Source organism: Aspergillus sydowii (assembly GCF_001890705.1).
Source record: "Aspergillus sydowii CBS 593.65 unplaced genomic scaffold ASPSYscaffold_5, whole genome shotgun sequence".
NCBI lineage: Eukaryota > Fungi > Ascomycota > Eurotiomycetes > Eurotiales > Aspergillaceae > Aspergillus > Aspergillus sydowii.
Genome location: NW_024467863.1, coordinates 666,021 through 691,546, shown reverse-complemented (window position 1 = coordinate 691,546; position 25,526 = coordinate 666,021). Strand labels below are relative to the sequence as shown.

The 25,526-nt window shown below is 51.1% G+C and overlaps 10 protein-coding genes across 10 annotated transcripts; 7 read left to right on the top strand and 3 right to left on the bottom strand.

Moving 5' to 3' along the window:
- Window positions 1-31: 31 nt before the first annotated feature.
- Window positions 32-3,655, top strand: ASPSYDRAFT_57909 (putative nonsense-mediated mRNA decay protein (Nmd5); the record flags this gene model as incomplete). The annotated part of the gene is made up of 8 exons (XM_040849452.1): window positions 32-121; window positions 190-268; window positions 388-848; window positions 902-1,086; window positions 1,141-3,008; window positions 3,081-3,256; window positions 3,307-3,427; window positions 3,486-3,655. 8 exons carry the CDS (start codon window positions 32-34, stop codon window positions 3,653-3,655), a joined length of 3,150 nt encoding a protein of 1,049 aa, XP_040702452.1.
- Window positions 3,656-4,640: 985 nt separating this feature from the next.
- On the top strand, window positions 4,641-4,975 carry ASPSYDRAFT_89381 (uncharacterized protein; the record flags this gene model as incomplete). The annotated part of the gene is made up of 2 exons (XM_040852154.1): window positions 4,641-4,889; window positions 4,961-4,975. The coding sequence occupies 2 exons, from the start codon at window positions 4,641-4,643 to the stop codon at window positions 4,973-4,975; spliced, it is 264 nt and encodes an 87-aa protein (XP_040702451.1).
- Window positions 4,976-5,409: 434 nt separating this feature from the next.
- On the bottom strand, window positions 5,410-6,362 carry vip1 (putative actin cytoskeleton protein (VIP1)). The gene is made up of 3 exons (XM_040846959.1): window positions 6,258-6,362; window positions 6,116-6,202; window positions 5,410-6,052 (listed from the first exon to the last, which is right to left on the bottom strand). The coding sequence occupies exons 1-3, from the start codon at window positions 6,338-6,340 to the stop codon at window positions 5,419-5,421; spliced, it is 804 nt and encodes a 267-aa protein (XP_040702450.1). The 5' UTR covers window positions 6,341-6,362; the 3' UTR covers window positions 5,410-5,418.
- A 433-nt stretch (window positions 6,363-6,795) lies between these two features.
- ASPSYDRAFT_89379 (uncharacterized protein) lies at window positions 6,796-7,594 on the bottom strand (the record flags this gene model as incomplete). Its single annotated transcript, XM_040852153.1, has 3 exons — window positions 6,796-7,317; window positions 7,374-7,447; window positions 7,504-7,594. 3 exons carry the CDS (start codon window positions 7,592-7,594, stop codon window positions 6,796-6,798), a joined length of 687 nt encoding a protein of 228 aa, XP_040702449.1.
- A 1,252-nt stretch (window positions 7,595-8,846) lies between these two features.
- On the top strand, window positions 8,847-10,484 carry ASPSYDRAFT_89378 (uncharacterized protein; the record flags this gene model as incomplete). Its single annotated transcript, XM_040852152.1, has 1 exon — window positions 8,847-10,484. The coding sequence occupies one exon, from the start codon at window positions 8,847-8,849 to the stop codon at window positions 10,482-10,484; it is 1,638 nt and encodes a 545-aa protein (XP_040702448.1).
- A 131-nt stretch (window positions 10,485-10,615) lies between these two features.
- On the top strand, window positions 10,616-11,163 carry ASPSYDRAFT_45029 (uncharacterized protein; the record flags this gene model as incomplete). The annotated part of the gene is made up of 2 exons (XM_040846958.1): window positions 10,616-10,867; window positions 10,916-11,163. Coding segments are annotated over exons 1-2 (263 nt in total), but the record flags the coding sequence as incomplete, so codon positions are not given.
- Window positions 11,164-11,328: 165 nt separating this feature from the next.
- ASPSYDRAFT_45027 (FAD-dependent oxidoreductase) lies at window positions 11,329-12,959 on the top strand. Its single transcript, XM_040846957.1, has 2 exons — window positions 11,329-12,801; window positions 12,933-12,959. Exons 1-2 carry the CDS (start codon window positions 11,772-11,774, stop codon window positions 12,935-12,937), a joined length of 1,035 nt encoding a protein of 344 aa, XP_040702446.1. The 5' UTR covers window positions 11,329-11,771; the 3' UTR covers window positions 12,938-12,959.
- A 236-nt stretch (window positions 12,960-13,195) lies between these two features.
- On the bottom strand, window positions 13,196-14,199 carry ASPSYDRAFT_57905 (uncharacterized protein; the record flags this gene model as incomplete). The annotated part of the gene is made up of 2 exons (XM_040849451.1): window positions 13,196-13,918; window positions 13,990-14,199. 2 exons carry the CDS (start codon window positions 14,197-14,199, stop codon window positions 13,196-13,198), a joined length of 933 nt encoding a protein of 310 aa, XP_040702445.1.
- Window positions 14,200-14,642: 443 nt separating this feature from the next.
- ASPSYDRAFT_151845 (uncharacterized protein) lies at window positions 14,643-20,209 on the top strand (the record flags this gene model as incomplete). Its single annotated transcript, XM_040842135.1, has 4 exons — window positions 14,643-14,959; window positions 15,017-16,118; window positions 16,185-18,827; window positions 18,884-20,209. 4 exons carry the CDS (start codon window positions 14,643-14,645, stop codon window positions 20,207-20,209), a joined length of 5,388 nt encoding a protein of 1,795 aa, XP_040702444.1.
- Window positions 20,210-20,931: 722 nt separating this feature from the next.
- On the top strand, window positions 20,932-25,492 carry ASPSYDRAFT_132267 (carbamoyl-phosphate synthase (glutamine-hydrolyzing) CPA2). The gene is made up of 3 exons (XM_040840599.1): window positions 20,932-21,750; window positions 21,871-24,926; window positions 24,985-25,492. The coding sequence occupies exons 1-3, from the start codon at window positions 21,393-21,395 to the stop codon at window positions 25,090-25,092; spliced, it is 3,522 nt and encodes a 1,173-aa protein (XP_040702443.1). The 5' UTR covers window positions 20,932-21,392; the 3' UTR covers window positions 25,093-25,492.
- Window positions 25,493-25,526: the final 34 nt, after the last annotated feature.

Below are 25,526 nucleotides of genomic sequence, written 5' to 3'. Positions count from 1 at the left end.
TCTGCAATCAGGGGGCCGTTGCCGGAGCGAGATGGATGTTGCAGTGTTGCGGAATCGCATCCAGTCCACACTAGATGCCAATGCCGACATTCGACGGCAGGCGGAGCTTGATTTGAAATATGTATGTGCTGGGCGGTGGAACGTGCCTCTGGCGATGTTTGTGCTGACGATTATTCTTTTCTTGTCTAGGCCGAGACACAACCGGGTTTCATAAACGCTCTGCTGGATATCCTGCAGGGCGAGCAGGTGAACGCTGTTCAATTGTCCGGTACGTTATGTCGACATCTTTTCCTATTCTGCACGGATCAAAGTCATCTTATTCTTGCGGCCGATTTTCCGCGTCGATGATTTGGACCACGGCTTTACTAACTGCGGGGCGATCGATAGCGGGTGTTTATCTGAAGAATCGAATCAACCGGGGATGGAACAGTCTGGAAGACAGCCCATTACGCGCGCCCATCGCCGAGGCCGAGAAACCAGGTTTCCGAGAGAGGCTGATTCCTGCCTTGGTATCGACACCCCCGAACGTTCGCGCCCAGCTTGTCCCTCTACTCCAGAAGATCCTTCAACATGACTTTCCGGAACAATGGCCCGGGTTCCTTGACATTACTATGCAATTGCTTGGTACGAACGATGCGGGCTCGGTGTATGCAGGTCTGCAGTGTCTGTTGGCCATTTGCCGTGTCTACCGATTTAAGGCGGGGGACAAGCGGGAGGAATTCGACAAAATCATCGAGCATTCTTTCCCTCAATTGTTGAGCATCGGATCGAAGCTCGTGGATGAGGAGAGTGTGGAGGCGGCAGAAATGCTTCGTATTGTGGTGAAGTCATACAAGCATGCAATTTACGTGGGTAGCCCGGATACTATCAATGTTGTATGAAAACACTGACGGATAGACAGTTCGAGCTTTCACCGCATCTCCAATCGCACCAGGCGACCGTCGACTGGTGTACTTTGTTCCTGCGAATTATCGCTAAGCAGCCTCCGGCGAACTCTATGATGGAATCCAAGGAAGAGAGAGAACTTGCCCACTGGTGGAAGTGCAAGAAGTGGGCTTACGCCAACTTGAACCGTCTCTTCATTAGGTAAGTAGATTTTCTGGGATAGGGAGTCAACTTCGTCTAATATGGGTTTTATAGATACGGAAACCCCACGACCATGTCGAAGTCCAGTAACCCCGATTACAGCCAGTTCGCCAAGTCGTTCATTTCAACATTCGCACCCGAGATTCTAAAGGGGTATCTGACGGAGATTGACAAATATGTATCAAAGGGCCAATGGATGAGCAACCCCGCCCTTTCCTATACTTTGATCTTTTTCGAAGAGTGTGTCAAGCCAAAGTCGATGTGGGATCACCTCAAGGCGCACATGGATAATCTCATCGCCCATTTTGTTTTCCCGATTTTGTGCCAGAGTGACGAGGACATTGAGTTGTTCGAGACAGACCCATCCGAATACCTCCACCGAAAGTTGAACTACTACGAGGAGGTGTCGGCCCCCGATGTTGCCGCCACGAACTTCCTGGTTACCCTTACCAAGAACCGCAAGAAGCAGACATTCTCAATTCTCACCTTCGTTAATGGTGTTGTTAGCAAGTACGAGGCTGCTCCGGATGATCAGAAGCTGCCGAGAGAGAAAGAAGGTGCTTTGCGCATGATTGGATCATTGTCATCCGTGATTCTAGGAAAGAAGAGCCCCATCGCAGATCAGGTGGAATATTTCTTTGTCCGCCATGTTTTCCCGGAGTTCCGCAGCCCACACGGATTCCTCCGCGCGCGTGCGTGCGATACGCTCGAAAAGTTCGAGCAGCTCGATTTCAAGGATCCTAATAACCTTATGGTTATCTACCGGAATATCCTGGAATCCATGACGGACTCTGAACTGCCCGTCCGTGTCGAGGCTGCGCTCGCCCTCCAGCCTCTCATTCGCCACGATGTCATTCGTACTTCGATGCAGCAGAATATCCCCCAGATTATGCAGCAACTTCTCAAGCTCGCCAACGAGGTTGACGTTGACGCATTGGCCAATGTTATGGAGGATTTCGTGGAAGTTTTCTCTGCCGAGCTAACGCCTTTTGCTGTTGCTCTCAGCGAGCAGTTGCGTGATACCTACATGCGTATCGTTGGCGAGCTCCTGGAAAGGAACGCTGCCAAGGGTGACGAGGACTCATACGGTGACTTCTTGGACGACAAGAGCATCACTGCTCTCGGTGTTTTGCAAACAATTGGAACCCTGATCCTCACTTTGGAGAGCACACCCGATGTGCTCTTACATCTAGAAACGATCCTTATGCCCGTCATTAGCATTACTCTCGAGAACAAGCTTTACGATCTCTACAATGAAGTCTTTGAAATCATCGACAGCTGCACATTCGCCTCAAAATCTATCTCTCCCACTATGTGGCAGGCCTTTGAGCTCATCCACAAGACCTTCAAGGCCGGTGCTGAGCTGTATCTGGAAGACATGCTGCCCGCACTTGACAACTACGTGGCGTATGGCTCCCAGACTATGGTCCAGAACCCCGCTTACCTTGCCGCCGTTGTTGGCATGGTTGAGGACATTTTCCGCGATGAAAAGGTTGGTGGTGTTGATAGGATCTGCGGTTGCAAGCTCGCCGAGACTATTATGCTAAACCTCCGCGGCTATGTCGACCAATATATCCCTGTCTTTATCGACCTCGCGATGCGTGTCATCGATGCTGGAGAGGCACGGACCAAGTCCTACCGCCTCCACCTAATGGAGATGGTGATCAACGCCATCTACTACAACCCTGTCCTCAGTCTTCAGGTTCTGGAATCTAAGGGGTGGACGAACAAGTTCTTCAGCGCCTGGTTCTCAAGCATTGATGGTTTCAGACGTGTCCACGACAAGACGCTATCGATTGTCGCCATCACCTCACTGCTCACCTTGAACCCTGCAGATGTCCCAACTAGCGTTCAGCAGGGATGGCCTAGGTTGCTCCAGGGAGTCACCAGACTTTTCCACACATTGCCCGCCGCTGTTAAGAGTATGTATTTTTTTTTTTTTTTTTTTTTCTAAATCCAGCCTATTAGACTGGAAGCTAATTAATTATTCACAGACCGCGAAGATGCGACAAAGGAGTCGGACTTCACATATGAAGAAGAGGAGGAAGATGACGAGGAAAACGACTGGGACGGCGAAATTGAATGGACGGAACAGGATGAGGCCGAGGTGGGCGCCGAGGGTGATATCCCCGATGAGAGTGCCGCGTACCTGGACTTCTTGAACAAGGAGGTGAGTAATACAAATACTCCGTTTTGGATCGGTTACTAATTCTTCACTAGGCTCAGAAATTCGGCTCCTTCGCTGGGGATGACGACGACGACGAGCTTGACGAGGAGAGCTTACTCGAGACTCCTTTGGATAAGCTCGAACCGTATGGGCTGTTTAAACAGGTCTTCCTGAGTAAGTTTATCTTTTCTTTTCTTTTAGGCAGTGGCATGTGTGCTAACTCAGGTGCTAGACCTTCAACAAGAACAGCCACAACTTTACGAAAACCTGACGAACATTCTGAACGACGACGAAAAGAAGATTATCGAGTCTGTGTTCCACGAAGCCGATGCGAAGGCCCTGGCCGCGGCTAATAACCAGGCTGCTGAAGCGGCAGCCCTTCAAGCCAACGGAAACCAATAGATGCTGGCTTGAGAAAAGCGACTGGTAGCCGACGTGGTCGTCACGTTGACCCAGACATAAACATTAGGCTATGATATAAAAGATGCAATGTCGATCCGGAGTCTCGTTTTTTGGACACCTACTGTTTCGTGTCAGCTGTCAAGCAGCTACTGGATCCGCCATAACGTGACCCATGCTTGTTGTTCCTTTCTGTTTAGAACGTTCTGTCGCGAGATTCCTTTCTATTTTCTGTTCATTTTCACCTGACCCTCACGACAGTATTGACCCCATTTGCATCATGTTATTGGTTACGAATTCCGTCAAAAGTCCTATCACCCTACCCCACGTCTCCCTACCCTCCATCCCGATTCCCGAGTTAATATTGTTCATTTTCGTTTTCAATTCCCTTTTATTTCCCCCCTTTTACCTACCATGACATGAGCATGAGCAATGCAATATTTATTCTTTCCACCGACAAAACAAGAGAGAACGATGTGGAAGAAGTACGCGGAGCCAACTCTGAATGCCAGGATATGCAATTGATGTCAGATACCATCACGTGACATATATAATCGAGACACTTGAACATTTAAAACATCATTCCGATAGCTCTTATGGAGCATATGGGGCTTGTCTTCAAGGTAAAGAGACCCAGGAAGATCCGCCATTATGCAACACCACATCTTGTAGGTGGACCCTTAAATGGATGAGGTCTTGACTTGCAATGCTCTAGACCCGCAACGTCATAATGATGATACAGCCTACCAAAAGAACGTGCCCTGACATTGAACATGGTAGTTATTTAATGCCTGCAATCCCTTGCTTCGCTCTCCAGTAAATCAATATACTTCTGCAAAGTAACATCCTTACGTACCACGTATCTACCGAAGGTACTTCCCCAACCGTGCCCAAAACTCTACCTACCTATCTCAACCCTAACTAACCAGACCAGCCCACCACCACTACCGCCACCTCCCAAATCAAATAACACTCTTGTTTATCCACAATGTCCGCCAAGTTATCCGGCCGCCAGTCCCCGCCTCCCGAAAGCCAAAGCGGCCCTCAAGAAAACTCGCCACCTGGGTCCGGCCACATCGATCACAAATTCGCGCCTGGCCCCGAATATGCGCCCATGACAGCCGATGCCGAGCGACGCGGCGTCGAGAACCCCCACACAGCTGGGCTGACGAGCAACCCGAAACATATCCTCGAGGATATTGAGGCACGGAAATATCATAAGGGGCCTGGGAATGAGGTCAGGATGCAATGATTGGATCGGATGGGGTTGATTATGAGGTTATGATGTATATTCTATTTAAATGACAGAACAGGAATAATTGAATTGTATTTGTATGCATTTATTTACTTTATTTGAATGGCATAAGTGGTGCACGTGCAGAGTTAGATACATAGACGTTTGATTGCCCTACCTTACCCATTGGGGATATATTAGGAGGGGCATATTGCAAAGAAAAGGGGTTCGAAGTACTGAATTGTATCTCTCTTTAAGACAGGTGGCGTTAGATTGGGTGCTAATTAATCCAACAATTCTACGGTTGTTACCAGAGGTGAAATTGATCGTGGACGGAGTGTCATTAAAGCTCAGTTTGTAAACTTCTGTCGCAGACAGCGAGGGTAATCGACTATGAACATAAGAATAAAAAGAAGAACCATCCAAAAAGTCATCATGCTAGAAACACAATGGGCAAAGAGGATCATAAGAATCATAAAATCCAGGCGCAGTCATCAGGAGGTATAATTACAACGCCTCGGGAAAGAGGTGTTTACGCCTTCTCAGTAGCAGCCGGGGCAGCTTGAGCAGCTTGAGGTTCCACGCCAGGGGCAGGGGCAGGGGCAGCAGCAGCCTCAGTCGCAGCAGCACCCTCACCCTCAGTCTTCTCCGGCTTTCCAGCCTTCAAGTCTGCGAGTCTCCTGGCTTCGTTGTGGATATCGCGAACCTGCTTATCGGTCTGGGAGTAGAAATCGCGCAGCTTCTGGCCAGAAGGCGTGCCGAGGGCCTTCTCGAAGTAACTGTGCAGCCCGCGCCAGCCACTAGCGGCCTTGTCACTGAGCTTGTAGCTTTCATCGAGGCCTCTAGCACGGTCAGTAGCGCCGGTCTTCTTATCGAAATTGCTCAGCACGCTCGTGAAGCGAGACGAGAAACCGTGCTTCTGGTCAAGAGCGATAGCTCTCTGGAGCGCCTGATCGCTGATAGCGTAACCATGGGCGAGGTATTCTGCGAGAATGCGCGAGCGCGGCTTATCTTCCTGCTCGATGTCGTTGTGGTTCTCGTCTTTGGCTTGGGCGGCTGAGGTGCCCTGCTCGCCAGCAATATCCTCGAGAGATTGCGCGGCTTTGACGGTCACGACGGAGGGGCCGAGCTGGGTTTGGTCGAGTAGAAGGGCTGTTTTGGCAGCACTGTTGTGTGTTAGTTTGATTGGGAATGGATGACAGAAGTCCCAGTTTGCGGGGTAGACTTACGCATCCTTTTCGAATGTAACGCTTGCCGATTTGGGAGCGTTGGCTTCGCTGGAGGTGGGAGTGACAGAGATATTGACAATCTTGCCGCTGTCGAATTTGTTAAATCTGGAATTGTCCTAGCAGGGAAAAGGGAATTGTATACCAGAAGCTGAAGAAGTCCTGGACTTCCTTGTCCGAAGTAGAGGAGGCGATGCCTGAAACGTGGACGGTGGTGTGGTCTGACATTATGATAGGTCTGTATTCGATTTGAAGTGTGGATGTGAACAAGGAATCGGCGAAGTCAAGTATTAGGATGTCTGATTGATAAAACCAGGAACAGAGAGCACGCCGCGGGGTATTTATCCAAATGATGACGCTGGCCGCCACACCTTATGACGTTTACCATACCGTCAGCTATGCACAGCCACAGTGGGTCCTGATGCGAGCTTGATTCCAGACAAAAACGTCAGGGAGCTACGCTAAACGGTAGTCCAGCCCAAGCGCAAGGCAGTAGAATTTGATAAAAATAGCAGTTCAGCGGAAGAAATTGGGGGAAGGTACGAGAACATATATCCTGGCTGCCCCAAGTTCGGCAAACCGATTGATTCTTAGTGGATTGTGGCTGATGCGACGCAGCATAAGGTAGTCGCACAATTATCTAACGGATGGTCCAATTTCTATCAATTTCTATAGTACGGAAGCTAGTCTTCCAAAGAAAGCGTTTGACTTTTTTGCACGCTGAGTTCCAGCTCCAGCTCTCGAATACGCCGCCTCAGCGCCTCGTTTTCCTGAACCAGGGACTCCACCTCTCCTTGGGAAGTCGTCTCAACACTCGACCCTGACGGTATGCGCTGCGAGAGTGAGCTTCGGCGGCCATGCATGCGTGAGCCATATGAAACATGAGCGGATGCATCACGCCTTCGCTCTTGATGCTGGGATGTTACTGATTTAAGACTCTGAGACCGCTCGGGAGACACGAGGGATGGCCGCCGACCTCGGCCATTCGTTCGCGAGCCCTGTATTACTGGGAAGAAGGAAGCACTTAGATTTGAAGAGGACCGGTGTCGTCGCGATTCTGTTGGGTATATAGGTCCGGCAATGTATGGCGATCCGTGGAGTGCATCGAGGGGTTCGTTGAGTGTTGTCGAGGTAGACGAGGCTGTCGAGGCAACAGAAGATGTTCGGTGACGGAGGGTGGAGAGTTCCCTTGACAGACGATTGACCTACGAACACGCTGGTTAGACCTGCAGGTCCAAAGGGTACAAATTGAGTATCTCACCATTGCCTCTTGTTCCTGCTCTAGGATTGAATGGATATCGGAGGGCGAGAGGGCTTTCGGTTGTCGTAAGGGTCCTGCGCAATCGAGTCAAACACCAGTCCAAGTGGGATCGTACTTCTTGCAGTCTTACCGGAGGTTGCTCTTGCACGCGCCTGGTCGCTAACTTTGGCCGGGGTCCCTATATCTGGGCTTCGACCCGTCGCAAACGTTGGAGGACTCATTGCTTGTGATGATTGCCGAGACGATAAGGAAGCGGGCTTAGCTGCTTGAGCTCTATCTGTTGCTGCACGGGGTCGAGTTCTGGGTTGGGGGAGGGGCGTTTGAATGATTTCTGTAGGCATAACGATGGCTGTTTTGAGAGAGAAATACACGGGAACAAGAGAGCGAAAACGTCAGAACGAGGGGGAAAATAGCTTAATCTACTATTCAAGGGGTTTGGTAAACAGAGGGGTCATAATTCATGATGTGTCGGATGAAGGCCAACCCCTTGATGGAGATTCCCTGACGAAAAACATGCCAGCAACGGTGGACCAAGACATGGATTCTAAACAAAGAGAATGCATGAGACCTGTCAGCAACCCTTGCTGGCTGTGATCTTTGTTCTGCTTGCCATATTCGGAGCACGCCTGGAATGGCTTTGAATACGACTAATTAAATTAAGTACCCCAGAGTTAACTCCTGCTCGGAAGTAATACAAAATAGAGTCATGATTGAACTATAACCCAGATCCCGAGAAATTTAATTGAATAATTATGCCCTTCATGAAAGGGACAAGGCCCTGTCCACCTAAAACTCAAGTTGTTAAGCCCTATCCGTCGTGCGCTCTGCAGTGAAAGCACCTTCAGGATGCTGTATATCATCGCGCAGGGTGTCAGAGTACAGCGCCTGTGCTATCGCCACAAAGATAGATCCTCAGACCCGGATAATTAGCTGTGTTGCTGACTCAAGAGGTGGAAAGCCCCTAACATTAACGTGTCGATTGTCCCAATAAAAACGGCATTGCTAGGCCCTCGGAGGGTAGGAGGTTTTGGGCAACCATGAGGCAACATTATCACTACCTTAACATCACCATCATATAGATCTAAATTCGGCCTCAGGCAGCTGATGTGTCAAATAAACTCATTGGACAGGCCTTTGGGTAAATATTAATGATAATGCTGCATAAGGAATGTATCATGATAAATTAATGAATGTTATCTTTGGGGGTGGTTTTGGCTGGAGAGAATCTCCAGTAAATGCCAGCAAAGGATCTGACCAATGATATGTCACGAATCGGATCTAATTAGTTATCACGTGCGACGTTCTGCTTAGGTAATTGCGATCTACAGCCAACAAACAAACGTCCAGGAGCAACAGGGAGATGATGATAAACCGCGGCACTTCTGGGTTTCAGATTTAGAGTGTTTTGCGTTTGAGCTCGAGCCAGACGTCCCTTGCGCTTATTAGCTCGCGATATCCCGCTCGTTGCCAGTAATGGCCTGTCAAAATGCCTCTGCGACAGCTTCGGGCCCCTCCAGCATTCCTCCCTTCGCGCAGCCTCTCGCTCCTTACGTCAAGACTCGACAGGAAGCTCTGCATATCCGACAGGTTCTCACAAGCTACCTCCGCTCACATATCATCTTTGCCGATAATGACCCCGATCACCCCGATTGTCACGCTCAATCCCACCTTTCGTTATCTGTGTCGGACAATGCGGTGACGGACGTGAAGCGAATCCCTGCGGACCTGACAGGGCTGCGGAGGGAATATTTGCAGGCCCTACAAGCAAATGTGGCCGCTAGGAAACAGTACCAGCAGATCTCGGAGAAATTGGATACTCTGCACTCCGAGGGATCCAAGTTACCCGGATCCTCCTCTCCTGATAGTTCCTTGGAGCTGCAGGCTTACCTTCGACTCGTCCGTGATCGACGCCGATATGCAAAACTACAGGTTTTTGAACACTATTTTAACGAACTACGAGCACGCGGTGCCCCCCGACCCGAAGATTTTGAGAAACAGGAAGGCCGAGAGCAATTCACACTGCCTGAGGATTTCGGAGACGAAGGTCAGGACAATGGCGCAGTAGGTGGCGATGTTGAGGAACTGGTGCATAAACTCGAGAGGGCAGTTATTCGTGCAAAGTCGCAGCTGGACCGGGAAAGAGAGTTATATGCGGAATTGAAGGCTCGGAATGCATCTGAGGGTAACCGAGCGGAAACATCTGCTCCCGCTGCAAAAGCTGCTGCTCTCCAGCAGACTCGAGACGAGCTTGTACAATGGGTAGAGGATAAGCTTGTCGGTGGTGGGAATGGTGAAGAAGACCCTGTGGAGGAACTACCCGCCGAAGAGATCGAGGAATCTGCCCGTATCCTCGAGGAACAAAGAGTACGAATCCTTGAGCAGTACAGAGTCTACACGGAAACCCGGAAGCGTTTGTTAGAGGCCGCTGCTCGGGCTTGCCAGCCTGTGTCAACGGCATCTACGAAATCATCGCCGCGACCTCCGGAGCTCAAGGGGTTGTCTACAGATGAGACGCTACCCTTAGAGCCATTGGAAGTTCTATCATATGCCAGCAATGTTCTGCACCCGGTTTCAAAAAGCCAGCGGTCTTTGGCTTTGCAGAAGTTTTATTTGACTGGCTTGCTTGCCAAGGAGAAAAGCACGACTCTACGCGTGCTCAATCGCCTGAGGGATGAGAGCCACCTTCTCCCTGAGTATCCAATCCTTGCCCGACAACCCCGCTTTAAGCATGCGGCGGCAGCCCTCAACTCCAGACATGCTGCGAACCAACAGGATCCGGTCAAACAGGACGAAATTGTCAGCATGGCCGAGGCCTGGGCGTTTGCATCCGCAGCCGCTGGGTCCAGTGAAAAAGAATATGTAGAGCAAAAAGTCACAGATGGCAACGACAGTGCAGATCACGCCCAGCAAGAGTTGCAGAATGTGTACAATTTGTTGAATCAAGACCTGGAAGAGGCCCAAAAAGATGAGCAAGGCGACGACCAGAAAGACGGCGATCTCTGGACCCTCGAAGCTCGCTCCACTAGGTCTCAAGCGAGGATGTCTCGGTCTGAGAAGCGGCCAAAAGGACCGTGGACGCGTCTGAATGGCAAAGTCGGAGTTGCAGATTAGATGATGGAACCGTCATTATAGTTCACTAATCCTACTTTTCTTCCATTACTTTACACACTAGAGTGGCGGGCATCTAGTAAAAGCCCAACACGTTGCATTGAGTGACGAGTCTATCGAGAGATCAGGGGAAAGGATCCGGTCTACCACACGAATACGTTGGAGATGGGAATCTTGTTTCTTCTGCTGTATTTGCTGCATCCCAGTCGAACTCGTGCAGCGCAGTTACAGGAGAACTCGGTGTATGTTACTAGTAGGGCCGCCCTGCTTGTTTCAATTAGTTTTGTCAGCGGACTGAGATGCATGGAAAGGCTTGAGGACCTGCCACATTTGACTGGCGTGTCGCGTTACTCGAGCAGGGGGACTGCCATGTTTACATTGCCATGGTATGGGAATCAGCATTCCATCAGACACTCAATACTGATATATTTAAGTCGCCTATCAGGTTCGAGCGTGCTGCAACTACATACTTGTAATTGAGGTTATGCACGGTTTCATTGAGCTGCATGTAACTGCGAAACTTCGGTCCTGCAGCACAAGGTTCGACGTGACTCCATCTTGCAGAAAGTGAATGGCTCAGTCTGCAGTGACTGATATGTGGCTGCCTCTCCTCGATTCTTCATAAGTCCATCGCCATATCCTCTTCCTCATTTGAGCTTCACAAAACCGCCTTCTCATCCTAAAGCACTTGCTGTCAAACCATTCCTCTTTTTCCATCATGGTAGGCCGGAATAGTGCACGCCTACTGCCAAATAAAGAACTCAGGACAAATATAGAACGGTCTCTTACCCCAACCGACGAGTTCGTGAAACTGTTTCCTTGCAACGAGTTCCCTGGGCGGCATACGACTTCGGGGCGCTGAATCCAACGAAACCAAGACTGCGAGATAATAGACTATCTGTTTGTTTAAGCTTTTTCCAAGGCTGAGCTGTATGAATTTGCCATTGACACTTAGATAGCGAGCAGCATGTTCTTGAATATGAGTAAAATCGAACACTCGGTTTCGAGAATAGTCAAGCTGCGCATAATCTGGACGTACCCCGATTGCTTAGGCCTTCTCGATGCTATACACAAGCTTTACATGGAAGATCCCTGAACATCCCGGATAATTAACTTTGCTCTCACATATCCCATATCGCCATCCACTATAGGATTTTCTTAAGCTCCGTTACATAAACCCACCGTCCGGCTTTTATCTGCACCCTTGTCTTGTGATAAACAGTGAATACCCAATGCCCCGGCACTCACCCAGTCGCGCTCCTACAGCCCTAACTGTCTAATCCACCAAAAATGTCGCCTCCCTACCCCGTCCTCATCATCGGCGCAGGCCTCTCGGGCCTCACAACTGCTCGCCTCCTTACCAATTCTGGGATCCCCTGCATCGTCTTCGAGGCCTCCCCTCCCTCCCGCAGCCAGGGGTACGCCATCTCTCTCCGCAACTGGGGCTTCAATTCCCTCCTCGCAGCGCTGGGAAACCTACCACTGTCCAGTCTAACAAGAGCCGTAGCCCCAGACCGACACATCGGCGGCTGGGGCTGGCTCGACCAATCCTGGCGAAACAACCAAACGGGCTCAATCATCCTCATGCCGCCGCGCGAGACAAAAGAGAAGCCGACCATCCTGCGCGCGAACAGAAATGCACTCCGGACTTGGATCGTAGACTGTGGCGAGGAAGAACTAGACGTCCGGTACGGACACCAACTTACAAACGTCAACCTCCGCAAGAGCGACGATGCTGATGGTGGTGGTGGTGGTGGAAACGGCGATATCGTCGTTGAATTCTCAAACGGCGCACAATACCACGGCTCCCTCCTCATCGCCGCCGACGGCGTACATTCCACCGTCCGCTCGTTGGTATTGCCATCCGTCACGCCCGAAATCGTGCCCGTGCTTGTCTACCATGGAGGCTTCAAGCTCAGCCGCGACGAGTACGAGCGCGTTATCCGGCCACACAGTGGGGAGTCCACGATCGTAGCGGGCGTTGGCGACGGCTTCAACACGCCGATAACGGTATGCAATATCACGAACACAACGGTGCACATGGACTGGACCTACTCGCGGCCTAGTATCCCGGACAACGACCCGTTGTATAACCCGGACATCACGTCCGAGGAGGCGAAGGTGATCCCTGAGGCGCTGGTTGAAGAGATTAACGAGAGGAAGCTGGGTGAGCCGTGGTCGCTTTTCTTGAATGGGGAGGCGATGAGGGGACATCGGGTGTATAATTGGCTGACGAGATGTGTGACGATGGAGAAGAGGGATGTGGATTCTGTTGCGAAGAAAGGGGTTGTCTTTGTTGGGGATTCGTGGCATGCGATGCCTATCTTTGGGGGTGAGGGAGGTAACCACGCGATTGTTGATGGGGTTGAGTTGGCGAGGGGTTTGGAGGGGGTGATGGGGAAAAAGGGAGGACGAGGAGGGGACGATGTACGAGGGGCTATTGGGGCTTACTATAATAAGGCCTGGAGAAGGAGTCAGGATGCTGTTAAAAGGTCGAAACAGAGGTTTTATCAGCTTCATCGTCCGATCAGCGAGTGGGAGGAGATTGCAGAGAAGCAGAAGCGGGCGTAGTCAGTCAGTTAGGGCTACGAGACAGCCATTTCACAACATGCCATACCCGTGTAAATCAACCGGATGGTCGGACTTTTAGCATAATAAAAACCTATCTAGGCCCTAAGCCAACACACTGTCTATTTCAATACCTACAGTTCGATTCAATTCATTCGACGCGCACGGACAAACCACCGCCGCTTCGTCGCACCTCCCGGCTCAAACCCAACCTTGCGATCTTCAGCCAATTTCCACAAGACCTGATTCAGGAACGGCGCAAGGGCCTTCTCAATGTCATCCGGAACATCGCCATACATCGCCGTTACAATCTCGTGTAGCGTCAAGCCACCCGGCCCCCGACCCTGTCCTGCCGCCGTTCGGCATTCCTCTAATATCGAAAAGACCTGTTGCACACGAAATTCTCTGTGCTTGATATACTCGCGCATCTTATCTGGGAGATTTTCAATCACCGCCCCGTGAGCTGGGTACCCCAGAGGGCAATGCAAATTCGCCATCAGCGTCATGCTCTCCATATATTGGCCCAGATCCTCCACAACGGAGTATCCGTGACCCAGCACGTTATCGCCGGTAAATAGAGCGTTTTCTTCTTCCATCAAGAAGCACATGTGGTCGGCTGCATGACCGGGTGTGTGGACCGCACGGATGGTGGCGCCCTCAACCCGGAAGATCTGACCGTCTAGAATATTCTTTTGCCCGTTGTCGGGCCGGTTTTTGTAAATGCGCGAGGACAAAGACGGATTATACGCCACAAGGTCGGGAGCTCCGCCTGTATGATCACCGTGCCAGTGAGTGAGAAGAACATGGGAGATGTCCAAATCTCGCTCCTCTAGTACGTGGGTGATATCTCGAATCCAAGAAGGCATCCCCTGGGAGAAGGACGAGCATGAGTGACATGGAATGATCTTGGCCTGGGTTGGGTAAGACAGAAAGTGCGTACCTGGCCAGTATCGATTAGGATCCGAGATCTGCCTGTTCCAACGAGGTATGTGTTCGTTCCCTGCAGTCGCATGGGACCTGCATTTCCGCCCAGGACCCGGATGACTCGGTCAGATAGATCTGAGAGAACAGGCAGAGCTGGGATAGTCGCCTCCCTACCAGAGAGGTATTCTTGCCAGAAGTCCTGCGGGAAGGGTATTCTAAACGCCATCACGACAGCCGAAAGGAGCCATGGGGCCGAGAGAGCGGAAGAGAGAATGAGAAAGAGAGGGGTTGAGCTTCGAGTCTGTAATATCGGAACAAGCTCCGTTCTTCGGCGGCATCACTGCGACGGGTTTTAATCGGGCATATTTGATAGAGCACCGAGAAAAATTAAGACCCGAAAGAGTGAGATTAAGAGTCAGCGCACGCCAGAGAGGCTCGACCAGCCGTTTCGAAAAGTCCCCGTATGACCATTTACACAGCATCTCGTCACAAGATGGGAATCCCATCACACTCTGCGGAAATTCCCGTACGGGGTCTTTTGCCCTTGAAGCAATAGCATCAAAACCCCGCGCGTAGCAGTCCTGTATAGCTATGCCGAGTCTGCCGCCGGTACAGATACATGTACATCTTCCTCACGTTAGGAGCGCTTGAGCTCGCCAAGCAGAGAAAATGAAAGACAATACGCATTGCACATCCCTAATCTTCTTTGGGAATGAGTTTCCCAACGATGATCTCAAAGGACTGCTCCGTTGCCTGCTACGGCTCAGTAGGGACCGCAGGTTTCGCCAGTTGGCCACTTTTCTGGAGGAGTCGACGCTCGTTCTCAAGAAAGAAGTGGCTGCACTTCCGCAGCCATTGAGGGACCTTGTACCGCATTTCCATACACTGTTGCCTCTCGCCGATCTTGGGGCCTTCCACCAGGGCCCTCTGGGTGCTGCCATGGAAAGTGCGCTATTGACTGTGCTGGAATTAGGCATGTTTATTGGGTAATGATACTCCCCTTTGGTTTATGGTCAGGAATGGAACTGATCGAATAAAATTAGGCATTATGAGGCCAAAGGACGCGACTGGGATTTATTCCCACACAACACCACCCTTGCTGGTTTGAGTATCGGTCTGCTAGCCGCGGCCGGGTTAGCCCTATCAACCAACCTAGCAGAAGTTGCCCAAAACGGTGCCGAATGTGTCCGTGTGTCATTCCGTCTTGGAGTATATGTCAGCGAGATCTCTCGAAAGCTTGAAGCACCCCAGGCGGACGGTACGCTATCGAGCTGGGCTCATGTCGTCACCGGAGAGACCAAATCCGCCATCCAAGACGAACTCACACAATATAACTTGGAATCTGGCACTCCAGAGCTCCTCAAGGTCTTCATCAGCGCAGCTGATAAAACCTCCGTCAGTGTAAGTGGGCCACCATCACGGATGAAAGCCTGCTTCGGAGGCTCGCACCTACTGCGGTATTCGAAGTCCTTTGCCCTCCCGGTATACGACGGTCTATGCCACGCATCGCATCTGTACAATGAGGATTCAATCAACACAGTCATCAACAGTGCTGAGTCCCTCATCCCTACTTCTCGTCCAGTTCGGCTTTTCCTCCACTCTTCGAACACCGGTCAGCCATTTCTGGCCACCACTGCGCGTGAGCTATTCCAGGCCATCGGCACAGAGCTGTTGACCGGAACCATTTACCTTGACAATGTCACCGACGGTATCCTTGGAAAAATCGGCAGCTTCAGCCCAAGTCAATGCCGGATTGAGACTTTCCGCACTTCGATAGTATTCAAGAGCATATTGGCAGCTGTCAAGGCAGAGTTTCCTAGCCTTGAGATAGAGCTAGTTGACTTAATTCCCTGGGCCCTAATGGATTATGGAACCCTTCAGCCCCGTTCCTTTGCTCACTCGAAGCTCGCTATTGTCGGAATGGCCTGTCGTATGCCTGGCGGCGGCAACGACACTGAGCTTTTCTGGGAAATTTTGGAGCGGGGGCGCGATGTCCATACGACAGTACCGGCGGATCGTTTCGATCTCAAAACGCATTATGATCCCACAGGCAAGACCGATAATGCGGCGACAACTCCATACGGCAACTTCGTCGATTGCCCGGGATTATTCGATGCTGGGTTTTTTAATATGTCCCCAAAAGAGGTATGTCGTCCATACGGTCTGAAGAGGTAGCCACAGAGATATAGAATGCAATGCTAACAGACACAGGCGGAACAAACAGATCCCATGCAACGACTGGCACTCGTCACGGCATATGAAGCCTTGGAGATGGCGGGGCTTGTCCCCGGTCGAACCGCGTCGTCCAACCCTAAACGAATCGGAGCTTACTACGGACAAGCAAGCGACGACTGGCGAGAATTGAATGCATCACAGAATATTGGTACCTATGCGGTAACAGGGGGTGTGCGTGCCTTTGGGAATGGCCGCATTAACTACTATTTTAAGTTTCCAGGTCCCTCGTTCAGCATCGATACTGCCTGCTCTAGTGGATTGGCTGCTGTTCAGGTGGCTTGTTCAGCACTATGGGCAGGGGAAGCGGATACGGCACTCGCCGGTGGACTGAATATTATCACTGATCCAGATAATTATGCAGGTCTGGGGTGCGGTCACTTCCTTTCTAAGACTGGCCAGTGCAAGGTTTGGGATGAGACTGCTGATGGATACTGTCGCGCCGATGGGATTGGTTCTGTTGTTATCAAACGTCTAGAGGACGCAGAGGCAGATAATGACAATATCATTGCCGTTGTATTATCTGCAGCCACGAATCACTCAGCTGAAGCCATATCCATCACTCACCCTCATGCCGGAAACCAGAAGGATAACTACCGCCAAGTAGTTGATGGCGCTGCCATAAATCCGTTGGACGTGAGCTTCATTGAACTCCATGGAACAGGGACTCAGGCTGGTGACGCGGTGGAATCCGAGTCCGTGCTAGATGTATTCGCGCCCAGGTCACCGATGCGACGTCCGGATCAATTATTGCAGCTAGGTGCAGTGAAAAGCAATATCGGACATGGAGAAGCGGCGGCGGGTATTGCGTCGTTCCTGAAGGTGCTGTTAATGTACCAGAAGAACATGATTCCGGCCCACATTGGTATTCATACAATCATGAATCCAACCATTCCTAAGGACCTGGAGCAACGCCGTGTCCGATTGACCCAGACGAATACAGCATGGCCACGCCCAGTTGGCAAAAAACGAATTGCAATGGTCAACTCATTCGGCGCACATGGTGGCAACACCACAGTATTATTGGAAGACGGGCCGGAGCGAAATAAAGCAGTTGATAGGGAGGATCGCTCAACCCATACCATCGCAGTCTCGGCCAAGTCCAAGAAGTCTCTCCAAGCTAATATTGCAAACCTACTACTCTACCTAGAGCAGAACCCGGATACCGATCTGGCGGACGTGTCATACACAACTTGTGCGCGCCGCATACATTACAACCTGCGCGTAGCATTCGCCGCCTCAAGCATTTCTGGGCTTCAGGAATCGTTGCGCAACGCGGGTACAAAGGAGGGAATCGCGGAGGTGAGGCCAGTTCCAGGGGATGTTCCCCCGGTCGTGTTTGCCTTCACCGGCCAAGGGGCGTACTACGAGGGCATTTCTCGGGAGCTATTTGATTCATTCCCCTATTTCCGCGAAGAGGTTCTGCAACTCGACCACGTTGTTCAGCGGCTTGGGTTCCAGTCGATTGTACCCGTGATTGACGGCAGTGTCGAAGAGAGTCCATCGGCGACGGTGACGCAGCTTAGCATAGTCGTTATTGAGATTGCCCTGGCACGCCTCTGGATCCTTTTACTTGGCCTTCAACCCAGCGCTGTAATTGGTCATAGTCTGGGCGAGTATGCCGCGCTGGTCATCGCAGGCGTACTATCCACGGCGGACGCTCTTTTCCTGGCTGGGCAGAGAGCTCAGCTAATTGAGAAATTTTGTGTTCCAGGCAGCCATGCAATGCTATCGGTACGCGCACCAGCATCGGAGATCAAAAGGCTCTTAGGTGATGCGAAGTACGAGATTTCTTGCCAAAATACTCTCAAGGATACCGTAATCGGCGGGACAAAATCTGATTTAGTTGCTGCCCGAAATACGCTCGAGGCCAGCAATGTTAAGTGCGTACCGGTAGACGTACCGTTTGCATTCCACACAGAACAGGTGGACCCGATTCTAGACAGCTTAGCCCGAATCGCGGAGACTGTGCACTTCAAAGCACCTAGCGTTCCCATTCTGTCACCTCTATTGAGAAGTGCGATATTCGATGGGAAAACTATCAATTCCAACTATCTGACACGGGCCACACGAGAGCCTGTTCATTTTACCGATGCTTTGGAAGCTGCACAGGATCTCGGGATGGTGAATGATCGAACAGTATGGGTTGACGTCGGACCGCACCCTGTTTGTGCCAGCTTCGTGCGGAGTTTGATACCCAAGGCGCGTGTTGTCTCGTCATGCCGACGAAATGAAGATAACTACGCCACTATGGCGAAAAGTCTTGTTGCCTTGCATCTGGCTGGTGTCACTCCGTGCTGGAACGAGTATTACCGCGCCAATGAGCAGGCGTACTCTCTTCTTACTTTGCCCAAGTATGCCTGGAACGACGTCAACTACTGGATCCAGTATGTTGGGACCTGGACGTTAGACAAGGCTCATCTGAAATATACCGGAACAAATGGACGGCCGACTGTTACCCCTTCATCATCTGCCCTGCGGACATCCTTAATCCACCAAATCATTGAAGAGACGCTTGACGAGAAAGCGGCCACGCTCAAAGTCGTATCTGACCTGCAACATCCGGATTTCCTTGAGGCCGTTCATGGACATCAAATGAATAATTGCGGCGTGGCCACATCGGTGAGTTCTGCCGCCCTCTCGTTTTTATTACCAATGTGTACTGACAGCAACCCTAGTCAATTTGGACCGATATGGCACTGACAGTTGGCGAGTACCTTTATAACCGGCTGGTTCCGGGTTCAAAGGTATATCCGAATGTGGGCGAGCTAGAGGTCCTGCACGCGACAGTGGCCAGCCCGGCCAAGAACAACACACAGCTTTTATATCTTGATGCCCACCTGGATCTATCGACTCAGCGGATGTCACTTTCTTGGTTCAACGTCGATCCCGCAACCGGCGACAAGGCTGCCGAGTCTTATGCTACAGGATCCGTACGGTTTGAGAACAACGCGGAAAAATGGAAAACGGAATGGGAGCGCATGACGCATCTGATACTTGGTCGAATTGAGGCATTAGAGCGTATGGCTGCCGAGGGACAGGCAAGCCAGTTGTCCAAGGCGTTATCATATGCGTTATTTAAAAACGTGGTTGACTATGCGGACCGATACCGCGGCATGGACCGTGTAATCATCCATGACTATGAGGCATTCTCGGATATAACTCTGATACCAGAGCGTCATGGCGTTTGGCATACGCCTCCACACTGGATCGATAGTGTCTCTCATCTCGCTGGCCTTGTCATGAACGGGAGTGACGCGTCTAATACCCGCGATTTTTTTTATGTCACGCCTGGGTATGATAGCTTCCGTATGTTGAGGAAGCTGGAGCCCGGTGCTCAATATCAAAGTTATGTGCGCATGTTCCCAATTCCGGAACCTAATATGTATGCCGGTGACTTGTATATCCTCCAGGATAACCAGATTATCGGCATGGTTGGCCAATTGAAATTCCGTCGGGTGCCACGTCTGCTCATGGACCGATTCTTCTCGGCAGAAGCAGCATCAAAACAATCCATGTCTTCTTCTGCTCCTACAGCTACCCGTGCTCCAATTCCTGTGGCCAAGCTTGCTCAACCAGCTCCACCACCACTTAAACCAGCAGACGCACCACTTCCAAATGGCCAGCCGCGGGGCACAAATCAGCTTCCCAGTCCATCTCAGAAGGAAATGGAATCAGAGCCTGCAATTAACGGGGTCAACCCGGCCGACGAAGAGAAGACACCTATCAGACCAAACGCAGGAGGCCCCAACGGGACAAGTTCCCAGCCGGAGGTTACTGGTGTCGTGGGCCAATGTCTGCAATTGATCGCTAATGAGACAGGCCAAGGTGTGAATGACTTGACAGCCGATTCAACTTTCGTGCAGTTAGGAGTTGATTCACTCATGTCACTTGTGCTTTCAGAAAAATTCCGAGCTGAGCTTGGGCTGGAAGTTAAGAGTTCGCTTTTCCTTGAGTGTCCGACGGTTGGAGATATGATGGAGTGGTTGGAACAGTACTGTTAGATGGTATTTTGTGTTGACTAAGAGCTGAGTATTAGAATGATCTTTATACCGTATGTTATGAAGCCTATCGCTGTATCGAATTCATATACCCCGGGACTCAGCCAAGACTTGCGAGCGTAATGTTCCTTTTCCACCATTATTCCGCGATCGTGAGGCATACACAGTCGGCCAATTTGCTTTTGAGTTGGAATTTTCAATTCTCAATCGTTGAAATGGCATGAGATGATGAAGGTTGATCCGATGTTCATCGACTTCAACAAGAACCCACTACGCTACCTGCCTCATTCCATAGGTGGGCCCTGCTGTAGGTCAATCCACGTGACTAAATACATGTTGCAGCACACAGGCAGCACCCTGTAATATCAGCACTTGTACACCTTGGAACCAAGTAAAAGTCTCTATAGAGGTCATACTGGATTTGAAGAATTGATTCCACTGTTCCCTGGGTCAATTGACCGATATTTTGAATATTTCCAAGTAACTGATCGTCCCTGGGCCGATAAAAAAGTGCGCGATACCAGAGAAGGAAATAATTCAGGAACTTGATCCCAACAAATGACAGAGCTGGATTTGTATTACATAAACAGACGGCCGGGCCGGGTGATCACATGGACAGCATACGATTGGTGCGGAAAGCAGGCGGTGAGCATGAGGGCTTTTTGTGCTCTCGTTGGGTCCGACATAGGGATCTTTTTTTTTCTGGCTCTCCACACACCGGAGTTCTTATCGGCCCTGAATTCGAGGTCTCTTTCTTGGGGAGTTCTCCGTCGCAGCCTGGCGCTATTCCAGTTTCTCTCTGACAGTCTCCTCCGGTTCCGTTGACTCATCGCCCGACTTTACCTCCATAAATTTTTTTGTGTCCCTCCGCCTCCGCCCGCTTCTCACCGTCTTCTTTTCTTCCTTGACTCACCACATCTGGCCAATTCCTCAATTCCCCTTATACTCGACTCCCTTCCTCCAGTCTTGGGCGTGCGGCAGAAGGCGGGACGACGGTAGGGATTATTTTAGGCCGAGAGCTCAGGAAACGAAGCCCACGGAGCTATACCAGTGCGAACGTCCATATCTCCGCTCTCCATTCTAAGCGGAACGATACAACCCAGTAGAGCGTAGTTTCAGCTCAATTGGACTGTTCCTCCTTCTCTCTACCCTATTTTCCCCTTCTTATCGGGTAGCGCGCCGCGCAATGGTTCTCGCCGCTCGGTGCGGGCAGGCTACGTCCTCCCTTTTGCGTCAGCGATGCCTCGCTGAATCCCGTCGGTCTGCGCTGGCTCTGCGCTCTTTCACTTCTCAGACCAACACTGCTCGTTCCACAGCTTCGGCGCTCCGACTGCAGCAAAAGACACCTTCTCCATGGCGGCCGCAGCAGCTGCGCAGCTTCTCAAGCGCTCTCTGCCGCTTGGCCGCGGAGTCAACCACCGGCGACAGCCTGTTTTCCAGTGGGATCGTCCGACCTGGCGCTAACCTGGTTGATGTCAAGAAGGTGCTTGTTATCGGTAGTGGTGGTTTGAGTATTGGACAGGCTGGAGAGTTTGATTACTCTGGTAGGTCACACCGGCTGCCTGCAACTAGGCCAGTTTTTTTTTTTTCCTTTTTTCTTTTTCCTTGACCTCATTCAATTGGTTCATGAACGTGTTCGCTGATTACAATTCTCCCGCACACAGGTTCTCAAGCCCTCAAAGCTCTCAAGGAAGCCGGTGTTCAGTCGGTGCTGATCAACCCCAACATTGCGACTATCCAGACCGACCACAAGCTCGCCGACGAAGTTTATTATCTCCCTGTCACTCCGGAATACGTCACATACGTTATCGAGAGGGAGCGCCCTGATGGTATTTTCCTTTCCTTCGGTGGCCAGACCGCACTCAACCTCGGTGTGCAAATGAACCGCATGGGTACCTTTGAGCGTTATGGCGTCCGCGTCCTCGGAACCAGCATCAAGACTTTGGAAACCAGCGAGGACCGTGACCTTTTCTCTAAGGCCCTGAATGAGATTAACATCCCTATTGCTGAATCTATCGCTGTCGGCACCGTCGACGAAGCCTTGAAGGCTGCTGGTGAAGTTGGCTATCCCATCATTGTTCGTTCCGCCTACGCCCTGGGTGGTCTCGGTTCTGGATTCGCGAACAACCCCGAGGAGCTGAAGAACTTGGCCTCTCGTTCTTTGACCCTCTCTCCTCAGATTTTGGTCGAGAAATCTCTCCGCGGCTGGAAGGAGGTCGAGTACGAAGTCGTCCGTGACGCATCCAACAACTGCATTACAGTTTGCAACATGGAAAACTTCGATCCCCTGGGTATCCACACTGGTGACAGTATCGTCGTCGCGCCCAGTCAGACTCTTTCCGATGAAGAGTACCACATGCTCCGTACCGCCGCTATCAAGATTGTCCGTCATCTTGGTGTCGTTGGCGAATGTAACGTGCAGTATGCTCTGCAGCCTGACGGTCTTGATTACCGTGTTATTGAGGTCAACGCCCGTCTCTCCCGTTCCTCGGCTCTTGCTTCCAAGGCTACTGGATACCCTCTCGCCTATACTGCTGCGAAGATCGGTCTGGGCCACACTCTTCCCGAGCTTCCCAACGCTGTTACCAAGACAACCACTGCCAACTTCGAACCTAGCTTGGACTACATCGTCACCAAGATTCCCCGTTGGGATCTGAGCAAATTTCAGCATGTGAACCGTGATATTGGCAGTGCTATGAAGTCCGTGGGCGAGGTCATGGCTATCGGCCGAACCTTTGAGGAATCTTTCCAGAAAGCTATCCGCCAGGTGGATCCCCGCTATGTTGGATTCCAGGGTGACAAGTTTGAGAACCTCGACGAAGTCCTGAAGAACCCTACCGACCGCCGCTGGCTGGCTGTCGGCCAGGCTATGCTCCACGAGAACTACTCTGTTGACAAGGTCCACGAGTTGACCAAGATTGACAAGTGGTTCCTCTACAAGCTCCAAAACATTGTTGACAACCAGCACGAGCTCCAGGAGATCGGCAGCCTCTTTGGGGTCAACAAGGAGCTGATGCTCAAGTCCAAGAAGCTCGGGTTCTCTGACAAGCAAATTGCTTCCCTTGTCGGGTCCACCGAGGATGATGTCCGCGCCCGCAGGAAGGGATTCGGCATCAGACCCTGGGTCAAGAAGATCGATACTCTGGCTGCTGAGTTCCCTGCTGACACCAACTACCTCTACACCACGTACAACGCTACTTCCCATGATGTCACCTTCGATGACCATGGCACCCTCATTCTCGGAAGCGGTGTCTACCGTATCGGTAGTTCAGTCGAGTTCGACTGGTGTGCAGTTAACGCCACCCTCTCATTGAGAAGCATGGGCAAGAAGACAGTCATGATTAACTACAACCCTGAGACCTACTCTACTGACTTCGACACTGCCGACAAGCTTTACTTTGAAGAACTCAGCTATGAGCGAGTCATGGATATCTATGAACTTGAATCCGCTAGCGGTGTGGTTGTCTCTGTCGGCGGTCAGCTTCCTCAGAACATTGCTCTCCGCCTACAAGAGACTGGTGGTGCCCATGTTCTTGGTACTGACCCTAAGGACATCGACAACGCTGAGGACCGTCACAAGTTCTCTCAGATCTTGGATAGCATTGGTGTTGACCAACCTGCCTGGAAGGAACTGACCTCCGTTTCTGAAGCTGAGAATTTCGCTGAAACTGTTGGCTACCCCGTTCTTGTCCGCCCCAGTTACGTCCTCTCTGGTGCTGCCATGAGTGTTATCCGTAGCCAGGATGAGCTGAAGGAGAAACTCCTCAACGCTAGTGCTGTCTCTCCCGACCACCCTGTCGTCATCACCAAGTTCATTGAGGGTGCCGAGGAAATTGATGTTGATGCTGTTGCCTCTAACGGAAAGCTCCTTCTCCACGCTATCAGTGAGCACGTTGAGCCTGCTGGTGTGCACTCGGGTGATGCCACTCTTGTCCTCCCCCCTGCTTCCCTTGAGAAGCCTATCATGGGCCGTGTCAAGGAAATTGCTGAGAAGGTTGCCAAGGCCTGGAACATCACCGGTCCCTTCAACATGCAGATCATCAAGGCCGACCAGGAAGGTGCTGAGCCTCAACTTAAGGTCATCGAGTGCAACCTTCGTGCTTCTCGCTCTTTCCCCTTCGTCAGCAAGGTTCTCGGAACCAACTTCATCGACGTTGCCACCAAGGCTCTCGTTGGCCGTGATGTTCCTGAGCCTGTCGACCTCATGGAGGTCAAGCGTGACTACCTCGCAACCAAGGTTCCCCAGTTCTCCTGGACCCGTCTTGCTGGTGCTGATCCGTTCCTCGGTGTTGAGATGTCCAGTACCGGTGAAATTGCCTGTTTCGGTAAGGACGTTGTTGAGGCGTACTGGGCTTCATTGCAGTCCACTATGAACTTCCGTGTGCCCGAGCCTGGTGAGGGTATCCTGCTGGGCGGTGATATCACCAACCCTGCTCTGGCCCAGATTGTCGACTACCTCCAGCCTCTGGGCTTCAAGTTCTTCGCTGCCAGCCCTGAAGTTAAGGCTCACATCGAGTCCGCTACTAAGGACAACGCCTCCGTCCAGGTGATCGAGTTCCCCAAGAAGGACAAGCGTGCCCTTCGTGAAGTCTTCCAGAAGTACGATATCCGTGGCTGCTTCAACCTTGCCAAGACCCGTGGCAAGACTCTCCTCGACGAGGACTATGTCATGAGACGAAACGCAGTTGACTTCGGTGTCCCTCTTTTCATGGAAACCAAGGTAATATATCCCAACCACCCTTGTATAAGAGGAAGCTTTTGCTAATGATTTAAATTAGACTGCTCAACTTTTTGCCCAAGCCATGAACCAGAAGCTTCCTCGTGCCGATGGTATCCCCAGTGAAGTCCGGTCCTGGTCTAACTTCGTCGGCGGCAAGCATCTGTAAAATAAAAGCGACTAAAAGTTTCTGGATACTGTAATCATTGGGTGTTATATTGTGTGCTCTTTTGCTCTCCGGCAGAAACGCCCATTGGTTTGGCGTAGGTAGTGGGGAGACCCCTCGATTTTGATAGACCCCCTTTTTTTTTTCATGTTTAGCCCGGTTATGGGCTGCCAGTTTCTCGTCTGAAAGCCTAAGGAATACGTTGCAATGACTTTGCATCTCTCTCGCTTCCTTTTGCATATCGTTTAGATGCTTCGCCGCTTTTCTGGAATTTACAGGTGGGCAGTGTATGAGCGAGAAAAGACATTTGAACTGGATATTATGAATGATTTGATTAATTGGCAGCATTGGCAGTGTATGTTTTCTATTTGTAGTATAGTGATTATATCCAATCTCGACTTCCAATATATATTCAAAATTTTCAAATGAAAAATAAA

What these genes read in the sequence shown, in the direction of transcription:
- vip1 (XM_040846959.1), bottom strand. Translation starts at nt 6,340, where the DNA reads ATGTCAGACCACACCACCGTCCACGTTTCAGGCATCGCCTCCTCTACT. An exon ending in CAGGACTTCTTCAGCTTCTG is followed by an intron (nt 6,203 to 6,257) that starts GTATACAATTCC and finishes CAAATTCGACAG; the next exon opens with CGGCAAGATTGTCAATATCT. An exon ending in GTTACATTCGAAAAGGATGC is followed by an intron (nt 6,053 to 6,115) that starts GTAAGTCTACCC and finishes AACACACAACAG; the next exon opens with TGCTGCCAAAACAGCCCTTC.
- ASPSYDRAFT_45027 (XM_040846957.1), top strand. Translation starts at nt 11,772, where the DNA reads ATGTCGCCTCCCTACCCCGTCCTCATCATCGGCGCAGGCCTCTCGGGC.
- ASPSYDRAFT_132267 (XM_040840599.1), top strand. Translation starts at nt 21,393, where the DNA reads ATGGTTCTCGCCGCTCGGTGCGGGCAGGCTACGTCCTCCCTTTTGCGT. An exon ending in TGGAGAGTTTGATTACTCTG is followed by an intron (nt 21,751 to 21,870) that starts GTAGGTCACACC and finishes TCCCGCACACAG; the next exon opens with GTTCTCAAGCCCTCAAAGCT. An exon ending in CTCTTTTCATGGAAACCAAG is followed by an intron (nt 24,927 to 24,984) that starts GTAATATATCCC and finishes GATTTAAATTAG; the next exon opens with ACTGCTCAACTTTTTGCCCA.